The sequence below is a fragment of the Antedon bifida genome, chromosome 1 (genome assembly GCF_963402885.1).
Source record: "Antedon bifida chromosome 1, ecAntBifi1.1, whole genome shotgun sequence".
Lineage (NCBI taxonomy): Eukaryota > Metazoa > Echinodermata > Crinoidea > Comatulida > Antedonidae > Antedon > Antedon bifida.
In genome coordinates this window covers 11,742,898-11,756,882 of record NC_136226.1, presented here as the reverse complement: position 1 = coordinate 11,756,882, position 13,985 = coordinate 11,742,898, and the positions used below count along the sequence as shown (strand labels likewise).

The 13,985-nt window shown below is 33.0% G+C and overlaps 2 protein-coding genes across 3 annotated transcripts; one reads left to right on the top strand and one right to left on the bottom strand.

Annotated features, from left to right (window-relative positions):
• Positions 1–1,108: 1,108 nt before the first annotated feature.
• LOC144836782 (uncharacterized) lies at positions 1,109–3,922 on the bottom strand. Of its 2 annotated transcripts, XR_013611395.1 has the most exons (5): positions 3,542–3,922; positions 2,916–3,212; positions 2,305–2,476; positions 1,897–2,136; positions 1,109–1,849 (listed from the first exon to the last, which is right to left on the bottom strand). XR_013611395.1 is itself a non-coding variant. In XM_078691676.1 (4 exons), exons 1-4 carry the CDS (start codon positions 3,851–3,853, stop codon positions 1,967–1,969), a joined length of 951 nt encoding a protein of 316 aa, XP_078547802.1. In that variant the 5' UTR covers positions 3,854–3,922; the 3' UTR covers positions 1,109–1,966. The 2 variants fall into 2 exon arrangements, 1 of the variants encoding a protein (XP_078547802.1); XM_078691676.1 differs by having other exon boundaries at positions 1,109–2,136.
• A 1,266-nt stretch (positions 3,923–5,188) lies between these two features.
• On the top strand, positions 5,189–13,890 carry LOC144842233 (dnaJ homolog subfamily C member 10-like). Its single transcript, XM_078698648.1, has 20 exons — positions 5,189–5,752; positions 6,408–6,670; positions 6,977–7,145; positions 7,496–7,546; positions 7,701–7,783; positions 8,066–8,191; positions 8,472–8,562; positions 8,809–8,886; positions 9,007–9,086; positions 9,323–9,451; positions 9,594–9,683; positions 10,071–10,193; positions 10,463–10,580; positions 10,842–10,978; positions 11,093–11,308; positions 11,647–11,802; positions 11,949–12,082; positions 12,204–12,537; positions 12,662–12,742; positions 12,905–13,890. Exons 2-20 carry the CDS (start codon positions 6,464–6,466, stop codon positions 12,947–12,949), a joined length of 2,448 nt encoding a protein of 815 aa, XP_078554774.1. The 5' UTR covers positions 5,189–5,752; positions 6,408–6,463; the 3' UTR covers positions 12,950–13,890.
• The last annotated feature ends 95 nt before the right edge of the window (positions 13,891–13,985 follow it).

The following is a 13,985-nucleotide window of genomic DNA, read 5'->3' as shown; positions in this document are numbered from 1 at the left end:
GCGCCGTATTAAAAGGAAACTAATTTCATTATGTAGAAAAACTATTATTTGGATATACAGTACTTATTCATTGGCAGACTCGAAGATAGAATAATTATTATGTGACCTTTCTAGATTATTATTAGAAAGCGCTGGACGAGGCCTTTAACCAAGCTAGCTGGTTTTAGGCGTAAATTCTATACAGTGTATTGTACCCACAATAATTTAACAAATAATAAATTTAATAAAACCGTATTTTAATTGCTTGTCAAGACTGAAGACAACCAGGGTTTGTGGTTAAATTAACTGTTTTGTCCATGCGAATATATTTAGTTTTAATTTATTCTTTTTTAAGAAATAAAAAAATGGTTACGTTTGATTAATCATGGAGGAAATACATCTTTATTCGATTTTTGACTGTTCTTTTTAATCATTCTTATCAGCCCCAAGTAATGAGTTGCGCTCCCAAATTACTAGGCATAGTATTATAGGTGTTTCCGCAGCCAATTAAACCATAGTCAATAGATTAATAAAATTTAAACGATAATAACCAATAAACGGGTTAACCGAATCCGCTCGATATTATTTCATTCAAATCATATCCGATAAATGCGATAATTTTTTACCTGAAGGTAAACATTGTTGTGCTGTGATTGGGCGCCATGGTGTTCGGTAATGATTGATTATGCGTATCTGATGGTTAAACAAAATTAGGCCCTACCAATAATTTTAGTTTCACACGGCAATACTGTTCATAAACAAACGACATCACTCATAAATGGAAATAAAATGTAGGGCCTCATTTATAAACATCAACTTAGCAATTATATTGAATATTCAATTCAAATTGGTCCTCAATTTTGACAACTAGTGGCGTCGGAGATTGAGCCAAACGTCATGGACTGCCTTGCCTTCTGGTTTAGTGAATACTGTTAGGATATACACTTACTATTATAAACTATATTATGTATTTACAGTATATATGTTATATTGGTTGTAGACTAGAGTAGTTCAATAGCCTGGTTGTTTCACCTAGAAGACTGCTAAAAATGAAGTTGTCAAAGACACTTGTTCGACATTGTTACAAATTGTTACTACAACTTCATCTTAAAGATAAATGTCATTTGAATTTCATCTTAAAACCAATTTAATCATCTTAAAGTTATTTGATGAGATCATAATAACCATATCCTGCATAAACGTAGATTAGATTATACATAGAGGTGGTATAATACCTCCATGGATTTTACTTATCCATTGTCATATCTTCTGTTGTGCCTTGCATGTAACAATTATTATAGTTAAGCTACAATTAATGTTTGTATATTTCTACACAAAGGTTCTAGAAACCTAAAAACATTTGTCGAGAGTCACATACAACTGTGTTTAGCAATCATGGAAAAGAACTAATGTTTGATTCCCATAGGACGAAATGGAAAGACGTAAGCGCAACGTAAGTAATTTGACCAATGACAAGCGATGGATTATTACTGTCGTTTGTCATTGGCCAACTCGCTTGCGTTGCGTCTACGTCCTTGCGTTGCGTCTCTAGTAAAGCTTGGTTCCCACTAGAGACGCAAGACAAGGACGTAACGCAACGTAAGTTAGTTGACCAATCACAAGCGATGGATTATATTCGAACTGTCGCTTGTCATTGGTCAACACGCTTGCGTTGCGTCTACGTCCTTGCGTTGCGTCTCTAGTGATGATGATTCCGAACGCTGCGTACCACCTATCCCCATCGTTCAAACGTGTCATGCAATGAGACGTCTCGTTTCTTCTTAATTTACAAACACTTATTTATAATTTATAATATTATCATACATAAAGAATAAACATTTGAAATTTGGAGTCTTCCGGCAACCATCCTGCGAAAATCCTCATCACACGTACATGTAAAGTATAAATGTAAAGTGTACAAATGTAAAATATACATGTTAAGTACGGTAGCTATATGCAATTCAACAGGAATTTATCATTCTGAAGATTATTGACATTCGTCAGTCAAAGTGATATTCACAGAAAAGCCGAAGGTATCTTGAGGTTCATAGATGGAGACTGGAAACAAACGTTGGTAGTGATCTGGATCACCAGACATGTTTATATTGATGGTCAGACTCTTTGCTCCATCAAATTCGGATGTTTCCACATTAACTCCTGGAATATAAAACAAAACGGTAGCACTAGTAATAATATAGCCGTCATCGCCACCATCGTCAACGTCGCAGATGGCAATATCTTCCATTCACATGAAACACCACGGAAGTTGTTATGGACACAAATTGTACAGTTTTCTATAATTTAAACCAATAGATAGATACATACCGAAACCCTGGATGCAATATGCATCTTCATCACAGACAGTGTGTGTAATATTTCCCCCGCCATCATACTCGGTTCCTTTCATTACCAGTTTGAAAACACGAAGGAGAGTATCCGAGAAATCAAACTTCCAGGATATTTCTGCATCTGTGGCATTTGACTCACGGTAGAGGAACTAAGTTATTGAAAGCAAAAACAATTGTTTTGTTATTGTTTGTGATATATTATAATGAAGGGATGGGCGCTGTGGGGGATTATGACCGAGGGGAACTACCAGGGGAACTACACGAGACGGGGATAGGTACGCGCATAGCGCATAATAGTTATGCCTTTTGATTATTGATGCTCAACCTTCAATCTTCACGTTTACGCACGTTTCACTTAATTTAATTGCATTTATTTGATATTTGACCACAGTCAAATGTTTAATATGATTCCATTGATCATCATTAGATGTTTACACTTTTCCCCTTCTTCAATAACTGGTAAACAGGTAAATTTGAATTGTTTCGTAAACTATTAGCCTACTTAACCAATGTAAGTTGCCATGAATGTTTGGTGAGTTGATTTCTCTTTCGTTTTACAAAATAGAAATTGGTTTGGACCATACTTACAGAATAGATATCTGGTTGTTGAGCATCAAAAGAAGACTCATTTACAGTGGAATTGGTCGTTGGTACGGTAGTCGGCGCCGTAGCAGCTGTCGGGGCGGTTGTAGATTCCACAGTGGTCTCATATCGGGCGAGGTTAACATTGGTAAATGTTAAAGAATTCCAGTTTTGAATGGTGATGTCATCTGTACTGGATGTACGGTTGTATGTATCCATTAAACTACTGTATCCAAAACTGATGAATCCTCTGGTTTTCTCGGTCAATGTCGGTATGATAGTCCTGTTTCTAAAGCTACTTTCCTAAAAAAAAATAAAATAATAGTATAGGCCTATTCATTAATAGATACACAATAGTAATTCTAGTTTAAGAATTTGTTTTGATGATTCAACGAAAGCTCGAAAATATATTTATTGGAGCATCTAAAGAAATCCTTAAGAAATAAAATCTAGAGATCCTTTTCACTAATTCTTATTTCGTATGATGATGCTGTAAAGTCATACTGTATACATAACTGTATGTGTTATCAGAGGTTGATGACGATGTTGTTGAGGAGAACGGTCATGATGATGATGATGGTGGTGGTGGTAATAGAAGTCGGTGATGTTGGAAAAAATAATATAAAGATTACCGGCCAGCGAAGAAGTTTAATATGAGTCCATTGATCATCAGATGTTAACGCTTCGTTGTCCCCTTCTTCAATAACTGTTAATAGTTGACATAGCTTGCTGCTTTCTGCGTAGTTGGCCGAAACGCAACGGTAATCGCCCAAACATTTTGTTGCGCAAACGTGCAGTAGTCTTTCATTAGTTTCTTTAACAATTAATTCACTTGAATTGAGAGTGTAATTCGATGAAATTTCAAACCTACCCGCACACAAACCAGCAGATTCACGTACAGCAATCATGCACACTAGCGCAATGATAAGATAGTACGACGCCATGGTGATCTCTTCAAAAGCACAAACTTCTGCGTGTCGTTTTGTCGTGTAATGCTTTTGATACAATCATGACTACTTATATTCACTAACAAGTTGGTTCCATTTAAAATCGATACATGTTAGCAACGAATGTGCCTTACTTTGTAAACACTCATATTCTAATAAGAAATGTAATGCTTTTTAATATATAGGCCCTATACATATTCAATTGATTTTGTTATTGTTCATCATAATTATTTCCATTTTCATCTTAATTATGCATAATATCCACAAACGTTATTTACTTGAGTCTGACTGTGTATAAATTAATGATATTGTGTTGAAAACAGAGCTTATATCGAAGTATAATCTAATATATTTTTGTATTGTCCGGCGGTTCTGTAAGTATGTACTTGGGAAGTTAGTAAACACGTTTTGTCAATATCAACAAATATTAGTATAATTAAATCGATGTGGTCAATAATATGAAGACTTTAATACTTAGACGTATTTATACTTGATGGAGTTTCACATTATTCATTGTCACTCACCGTTTGCTTTTTATATATACTTTACTTTTATATATGTTTATTATTAATAATATTATAATTGATTATAATATTAATTCCATACTATTAAGGAGCAATGCAGGTTCAAACACTTGATGACTTGTAATAAGACTTTGTGTATAATGTTTATCTTGTGAACCTCTGAGGGTCTCTAATGATTAGCAATTGCTGGATAGATCACCCTGGCAATAAATAGGCCTATAGTAAAAAAAAAAGTGTCTCCTTCTTGGTGGCGCCTATGTTACATAAAAAGTGTCCTTGTTCCTTTAAGGCCCATTTACACTAGGACGATAACGATCGACGATAAATGATAAGCATGCATTTTTCTCACATAAAACAAAAGAAATTAGACAGGTTTTCCTTCTAGAACTATAGAATAGGCCTACTCATTTATACTGTCTTTGATAAAATAATGTTTGTTTAAACCCAATCAAATGACGTCATGATCAATAAAAACAATAAAATCGTTGTATTTTCACGATATTATTGCAAAGGAAGCATGGTTTTACTATAGTTATAGGATGACAGCTTTTTTAGATTTCTTTTACTTTATGTTAGAAAACTTAATGCATACTTTATCTATTGATATCGTTAGTGATGGGCCTTTATCATTGAGGAGCAGGAGGGGGCCCTCTACTCACTGTATTTATTATGTTATTGCGCACAAACGACAAAGGGACGTGATTCTTGCGTCATTCACACATGGTGGCGCCGATCATGAATAATTAAATATGCATAATTTGCATATACCGCTGTGTGCATGTCATGTTCACTCCCGTTTAAGCATGGAAGGAGATAGTACCCGGAGAAAACCTTGTAATAAAGACGTTAATGTAGGCCCACAAAACGAACAGTCTGATGACAAATTTGTAAATGCGATTTCTCTCATTCATACTAAAATTCGAATGCTTGAAATAGAACAAAAACTGGCTGTGTGCGACGAAATTATAAAAGAAGCAAAGAAACTGAAAAAATATTGATTTTAGGAATGGAAAGGAATTAGATTAATGTGATCTTAATAATGTCATTTTGTCATTTTGGTTTCCAGTAATCACTGTACTAAAGCACTATAATCACCACCTTCCACGTAGGTCTACTTAATTCTTCAGAAACATTAACAAAGAGGGGTGTGATACATTTCATTGTGAGTGCTCAAAAATACAATACTACTTCAGTAAAAGTGACACGTCAGTCTTTATAATGGAAGATGTACGCATGCGTATGTTATAAGAAGCCATATTTCGCTAATAACAACACACCACATGTAGGCCTACCGACGTGTGAGATAGAGTACAAAGTCACCACCACACACCGTTTACTATAATATTTAATACACATTACACTACATAACAAGGTAAGTTTGTCTTTATGTGAGAATACGATTTTACTAGAAACAACCGGCGATGGTATAGAGGCCTAGACCATTATTAGGCCTAGCTAGTTCATTCATGATATTATGACGAGGCTGTGCGTTGCTGCTGCTCTGCTGTGTGTGTATGTGATGTACCGGCCGCGCCGTTACTGGAGATGATGATGATCCTTCACCCTAGTAAATGGTAACCGGTGCCTAGGCCTAGCCTAGAGTAGTAGTGTAGTAGTAGTACTTGCATAGTATACTATTACTTTACTCTAGGGCCTATATATAAGCTATTAAGGCCTATTGTCTATTATTATAATTAATCAATAATAATAGCTGGAAAGAAATCCAGACATAGGCCTAGCCTAATTAGGTCCTGACCTACAAACTACATCAACAGGAGGTAGCTGGTACTCTAGGCCTAGGTAGGTAAGGTCCAAGGATGTAGTTGTCGTATTTCTCCCTTCACACTCCCACCACCATCCCAAATTATGCATCTGGGGTCACAGCAAGTTTTTACTTCAAATACTAGCATTATACTACAAAACACTTTATTATGCATTGATAGTACTGTACCATTATTAGGCCATAGAGTACTAGTAGTAAATTAATTGCTGTACTCTAAAATGTTTTCTACTTTTTTATTTTACAGGCTAAATTATATGATTGAATTACTTCTCAAATCTTATTGAGACAACTGAAAAAAAAATGTTGATTGGGCTGTCGACGACGAGTTCAACAAGAAGAATTAATTTATTATTTTTTGTTAGTCTATTATTGGTATTATTACTGTGTAGTTTAGTTTCAGCCGAAGATTTTTATAAATTACTCGGCGTAGAACGTGATGCCACTGAACGTGACATTCGACGAGCATTTAAAAAGATTGCTTTAAAACATCATCCAGACAAAAATAAGGTGAGCATGCAGAATATATTGTATTATTAATACAGTAGTGTGTTGATGATTCCCTAATTTCACTACTGCACTATGTTAAAATGAAGATGATTGAATGACATGTCTATGTTATCAATTAAAGAATTGTTCAGATGTTCTCATTATTTACCAAAGCCATGGTTTTGTTAATTTGTGATTTGAATACATGATGATCAACATTAAAAAAGTAATTCATTTTTTATTTAACCTCTTCTCCATTCTTTCATCAATCCATCTTATATTTTAATGATTTACTAACATATTTTTTTTAATTACTGATATTTTTAGGATGATCCAAACGCACATGAAAAATTTATAAGATATAATCGAGCTTATGAAGTCTTAAAAGATTCTGACTTAAGAGAAAAGTATGACAGGTTTGGGGAGGAGGGTCTAAATGAACAAAACCAAGGATATAGAAAATACGAAAGCTGGCAGTTTTACAAAACAGAATTTGGTAAGTGTGCTGTGTAATTTCAGTATTTTAATTGCTAAAGATTAGGTCTGATTAAGCTAAAAAATAATAATAAAAAAGTACTTCTTTTGAAATAAATATCGTACTAGTAGATCAGTTTTAGTAATTAAAACAAAATTTTACAACCTGACATTGTGTATATTAAGTCATGGATTAAGTGTTAAATATGGTTTTCAATGAAACAGGATACATGATTGTCTATCACTATGAGACAAAGCATTCAAACTATTGGTTGAGTGATCAGTAATTGTCTTCTATAAGTAGAAATTAAGCATGTAAAATATATACATAGCGTAAAAGTGTGCTTTTAAAATTGTAATACTTTTTTATAGGTCTTTATGATGAAGATCCTGAGATTGTTACCTTAAGTAAAACAGATTTTGGTAAGTTCATTCTTATTATATTTAACCATCCATTAACAACACCAAAAAAATTGTACTATTTAGTAAAACACACAACATAAAAACTCTAAGAGTAAGCCATAAGATTATAATCTGATTTGATTGTTTATAGTACTATATTTACTTGTTTTTTCAGAACAATCCGTATTTGGTGAAGATTTTTGGATTGTCAATTTCTATTCTCCACGCTGTCATCATTGTCATGATCTTGCTCCCACGGTAAGGCACTTATTAGGTCAAAGGTTAGCTTTTTTCCTACATAAAGATAAAATTTAATTATTAAAAAAAACAATAGAACCCTTTTTTTTGGGATAACCCTATTATAGAAACACTTTCAAGGGGCAATATTATGTGTTCTTAGAGTTTCTAAAGTGTCCCATTAATTGAATGTTACTCTTTTGTAAATTCATACAGATACTTTTTGATTGTACCCACTTTATGGCCATGTTGAGTTTATTGACATAACATACTTCAATCGAATCATCTATATTATTTTTTCAGTGGCGGGAATTTGCAAAAGAACTGGAGGGTGTTGTTCGTATTGGAGCCGTTAATTGTTGGGACGATAACCCATTATGCACAGCTCAGGGTATTCGTCAGTTCCCAACACTTAAAATGTATCCAGTTGTAAGTAATATATACATACTTTTATTTTTTAAGTGAACAATATTTTGTTATTAATGTACAAGAATTACTGTTTACCCTGGACTCTCTTAATTATATATCATTTCTATAGTTCCCTTTTCATATACACATATTCAATAGAACTCCACATAATAAAATCTCAACAAATATAACACATTACCACAAAAGTAACAGAACACTTATTGACAATCATTTCTACATTAAGGTACTTGTGATCATTTTATTTAAATGTTTATAATTGTGTTTTGTTCAACCATCACAGAATGAAGAGTACACAGGGTCACGAAAGCTGCAGGCTCTTATTAAACATGCTCTAAGGCAGGTCAAATCAACTGTACACACACTTTTTGCAGGTTAGTTGTGACAAGGGATTCACAATATCAACATTATTTGATTAACTATTGTGTGTATTTGTTAAGCTACCTCTACACTATCAAACTCATTTAACAAAAAAAGTTAGTGCTCAAATATGGTAGTGATATGACATCATCATGTCAATATATGGGCATGTATTACATGTTTTTGTCATATAAGGTTTAATAGTGTAGACAGAGCTTTATACATTATTTTCAATACTGAAATGTTGATTTGTTTTTCAGGAAACTTTAAGGAAATTTTATTAGCAGAAGAAAATAAAAACAGACCATGGGTAGTAAACTACTGTGGTTCACCTATTGGTATGTATATGTTGATTGTGCTATAGACTTTTATATCCATGTGTAAGAAAGTAAATATAATAGTAATGCTATATTAAAAATATTAGTAGAGACTAGATATTTATTTTGTATATTTTGTAGAAGATGACAGAGAAAGTAAGGAGCTATCTACTGCTAATTGTTTTGAATCGGTGGATCAAACAAAATTTTCAGCAATTTTGGTAAGTTTAGTTTGCAATTCAGTGTTGACCTGTGTCTTGATTGTTTTGGATGGAATAAGTTCAGACTAGTGTCTATTAGCTTCCATATCCAGTCTTAAGTAGTCTCAACAACTACTTCATAACAGTGTGATGATATACAGTGGGAGAAAAGTAGTAGTAGTTCAAGCTGGTCATAGACGTGTACATCAAGATTGATTCATACATAATAGATACAATAATCTCAAATTTCTTTTCAGAACAAAGTTGTCAACGTTGCAACAATTGATTGCACAGCGTCAAAGAAACTCTGTTTGAAACTTAAAATTGAAGAAAGTACAATCATGTTCTACGAGACAGGCAAGAAAGTTGGTCAGGCCGTAAGAACAGTAAGTATGTTGGTTTTTTGATAGAAAAAATACATTTATGGTAGGTAGGTATAAAAGTATAATATATAAGTAATAACAAGTTAATTTATACCAATCTAAAATTTATTAGCTCCTAAATCAAAATTGTCTGTGCTTTATTTAGGAATTGGAAATAGATGAGCCCAAGCAAGTTGCTAAGCAGGTGTTTAAATTGCTACCTGGAATTCCTTCAATATCCTATGAGGATCTACAGGTAAGGTTTAAGCAACTTCATGTTTGATAAAAGCAGTATTGTTCATTTATGTCTTTTATTCCCAAATCTGTATTTCAAAGGTGAATTGAATTCACTTAAATCTACACCAATTCCACTATCTTAAGCTCGTCTACACTATCAAACTAGTTTGACAAAAAAAAAAGATGTGCCCAAATATGGTGGTGATATGTCCAAATATGGTGGTGATATGTCCAAATATGGTAGTGATATGCCCAAATGTGGTAGTGATATGACATCATTATGTCCATATATGGGCACATAACATTTTTCTGTCACATAAAGTTTGATAGTGTAGACAGAGCTTTAAAAAGACACATTGCATCTATTCTCCCGCTAGTAATACTTTGTTATATATTTTGTATGTAGGCTGGCAGAGAAAAGTTGAAAACTGCAGAAGGAGCTGAACCTCTATTAGTATACTTTACTAAGGGCCAGGACACAGACGATCCAGAACCAAAGAAATTACCATTCTTTCTTAATAAGATGACGGTGAGATTTTGAATTTATTTTGAGTCACTTGGCAAAATTGGTTGCTTTACCATACATGACTAAATTAATCAACATACTATATATACCAAGCCACATAAAACATGTAAAACCGGGGGTAAGGGGGTTTTTTCACTGCTCAAAGAAGGATGCTATATTGACTCTGGAAGACACAAAATGACTGATTTGTTGTAAATTATCAACATAATCTAATTAAGAAAATAATAAGCTTAGTATTATCACAATTAAAATTCCTATTTATATTTGCATAGGTTGGTGCATTTGACTGTAATGCTCAGGAGGCACTTTGTAGCAAACTTTACATTGTAGGGCAACATTTTCCAAAAGCTGTACTTTTCAAGCAAGGAGGAGAATACGAAATACATCATGGTATGGTATTGTTACTACAGGAAACTTGTTCCCCTTAAAAACTGATATTTGGAGCATTTAAATTTAACATAAAACTGGTATAATTTTGGTCTTCAGGTAGAACAAATATCTGCTACTCTAGATAGCCTTTTAAACTTTGTTAAAACATATTTTTATAAGAGAAAATAATGGTGTGAGGAATGGAGAAAGACATTTAAGCTTAACGATCGTTTCCAATTAAAAAAACAAATTTTTATCTATATAAATTTGTTCTATTTGTAGGCCGAATGACTGCTCATGACATAGCTGCTTTTGCACGTGAGAGTGCAGATTCAAAATTACATATGCTCGGTCCAGATGATTTTCCTGACAAAGTGGTTAACAGTGGGGAGCCATGGTTTGTTGATTTCTTCTCGCCTGTAAGTAGCAGTATACAATAATATACAGTATTTAAATAAAAATGTTATCTTTTTCTTAAGAAACTGGTGCACTATAGTATCAAACTTAAATGTATAAATAACTCTCTTTTTTAGCAATGTCCTCCTTGTCGTCAGTTAATGGCTGAACTCCGTAAAGTGTCTCGTGATATGTTGAATATCAACTTTGGAACTGTTGATTGCACAGTGCATCATGCTATTTGCCAACAGCATAACGTACGCTCGTATCCGACAACGATAATGTTTAATGCTAGTCAACCGCACATGCATGTAGGATTCAGTCCAGCTCATGACATCATAAGTTTTATTGAGGTAAGTTTGTCTTTTTTTTTAAACCCAATTTATTTTGAAATCACATATAGAAAGTTTGGAAGAAAAAGTAACTTTGTTTACCTTATTTAAACACATAACCTTCTATTAAAGTAATGATTACATTTGTATATGTTTTGATTTATAGTTCACTGTGTATGTATTATGTATGTGTATTTTGTGTAATTGTTGGCCTAGTTTAAAATGATACTTATTTATTGTCTTTATTACTGTTAGTATGCCATTTTTTTGCACCTAAGGTTTATTTATAGTTTTATTTCTAAATACTGCACAGTATATTATTTTAAGGAATGCTATCATAGTTTATCATTATTTTATAGGATACACTAAAGCCAATTGTAGTAAACTTGGATAAAAGCCTTTTTGATAATTTCATCAAGAAGAAAAAGAAGGCAGAGATGTGGTTAGTTGATTTTTATTCACCAACCTGCCCACCATGTCAGGCCTTACTTCCTGAGTGGCGAAAACTAGCAAAGGTAAGTGTAGTTTTTATTATATATTGCTGATAATCACAAGTTATCATCTCAGTTGGGAAATATGTCACATTCTCCTCCACCAATTCCCTTTCATTTTGGATAAGTACTATGAAATTATAACTTAATGCCCAATTTTTATGTTTCAGATGTTAAATGGCTCTGCTAATGTTGGAACTGTTGATTGTACCAAAAACATGGATATTTGTAATGAACAGGGTATACATAGTTGGCCAACGATACGACTTTACCCATCGGGGAAACGTGGTGTTGCTGGTGTCCAGTATGTTGAACTTTCATTGTTTTAGAGGGAGTTAAATGTAATGAATTATAGAAAGAATATAATCACTAAATAGCTAGGAATATGATTATTTGGTAATTTTGTACCGTCTTTGATTTTTCAGGCAATATAACAACTTCATGCGGGATGCAAATTCTCTACTAGGCTGGTCGTTCACCTTTATGCCATCAATGGTTGTGACTTTAGACAATTCAAACATCAAAGAAAAAGTAATGCGTAGTAAAGAGCCTTGGTTGGTAGATTACTACGCTTCATGGTGCGGACCATGCCTGAACTATTTACCGAAATATGAACGTATTGCGAGAGCATTGAAAGGACGTGTGAACGTTGGAAAGATTGAGTGTCAACAGAATGCGAAAATGTGCCAGAAAGCAAGTATAGGAGCATACCCAACTGTGAGATTATATTCAGGGTCAAAGGTTGAAGGTCATTCTCAGGTATGCATTTCTGTATAATAATCTGTATAATAAATTGTGACATCAACTTTGTTTTCAGTTTTCTGTGTGACTTTCTTCTATATTGACATTATGAAGTTTTAACAATTAACTTTATTGTCTTTAGAATTGGTTTGGAGAGCATGTACAAGATATATCACCTGAATGGCTTGTACCACATTTAGAAAAGCGTTTTGCAATGTTTGAAGTAAGTATGAGCTGTGTTTTTATATAGGCTTATTAATACCTGGATACCAAGTACAACTGCATATAATGTCTACTTCAGTGAACTATGTGCAGAAATGGAAAACAAAAATGATGTTAAAAAGAACAAGAACATTTGTTATTGATTTGTTTTGTTTCTATTCAGGTAAATGAATCTACTGAAAAAGTACCACCACACACAGAACTTTGATGAAGAGCAAAAGTGAAACATTATTTAAATTATAGAAACATAATATGTATAGAGCTTTTGCTATCTCATAAAGGTCATTGGTGTGATTTCCTGTGGCGATGTTTTTATTTTACTTGATCAGGTTCTTGTAAAATGCAATCTATACTGTAGGTTCTGATTACAGGGGTTTATAAATTATAGCCATACTTGGTTTCTTTTTATATAAAAAAGCCATGCAAATTCACTATTACTGTCATTTAAATTATACAGGGAAAAACACTGGTAGTTAAATGAGATGACAAAAGCTCACTCACCCATTACTTTCCAAAAGCAATAATGTACTATTATTTTTCAAATTTCGATGTTAGTGTATGCAATTTATAGTTAGGATTTGCTTGTTTTGTACAAAATATTTCTATCTCAACTGATCATCAAATCATAGGTGACTATGAAATCAAGGCTGAAATTGTACTTAAGCTATGTTGATCATTTTAGTTAACTTGTAATTGGACAGGTTGCTATTACATATTCAAATTTGTAAAAACATTTTCCACTTTCTACTTACCATACAAGGCTGAAATAATTATGATTACACTATTTGTACTTTTTTGTTTTGATATTTAACATTTTGGACATTTTCTTTGATAATTGGACCACTTGTTATTACAGTAATTGAACAAATAATATTCCATCAATTTTCGATTCCAATTTGTTCAGAAAACTATAAATACATCAGTTAGACATCTATTTTATGATATTCCACAAGGTTGTATTCACACGTATATTGTAAAATCTCTAATAGTAACCACGGGTCTTTATTTTTTTTAATTATTTCTTTATTCTCACATTAGAGTAGTGGGTCAATACTTATTTTTATAGTTACTATTTATGGTGGGGGTTACTATTGGAGGCTTTACTTGCTAATTTTGTTGGGACTTAAATAAAGACATAATTTTCAAAAAGTTGTTTTATATTGTGTTTATTTCATAGTTTATATAGTCATAAGCAAATTAATATTTTGAAATGTTTGGCTTTAGCCAGACAGGGATGAACACTA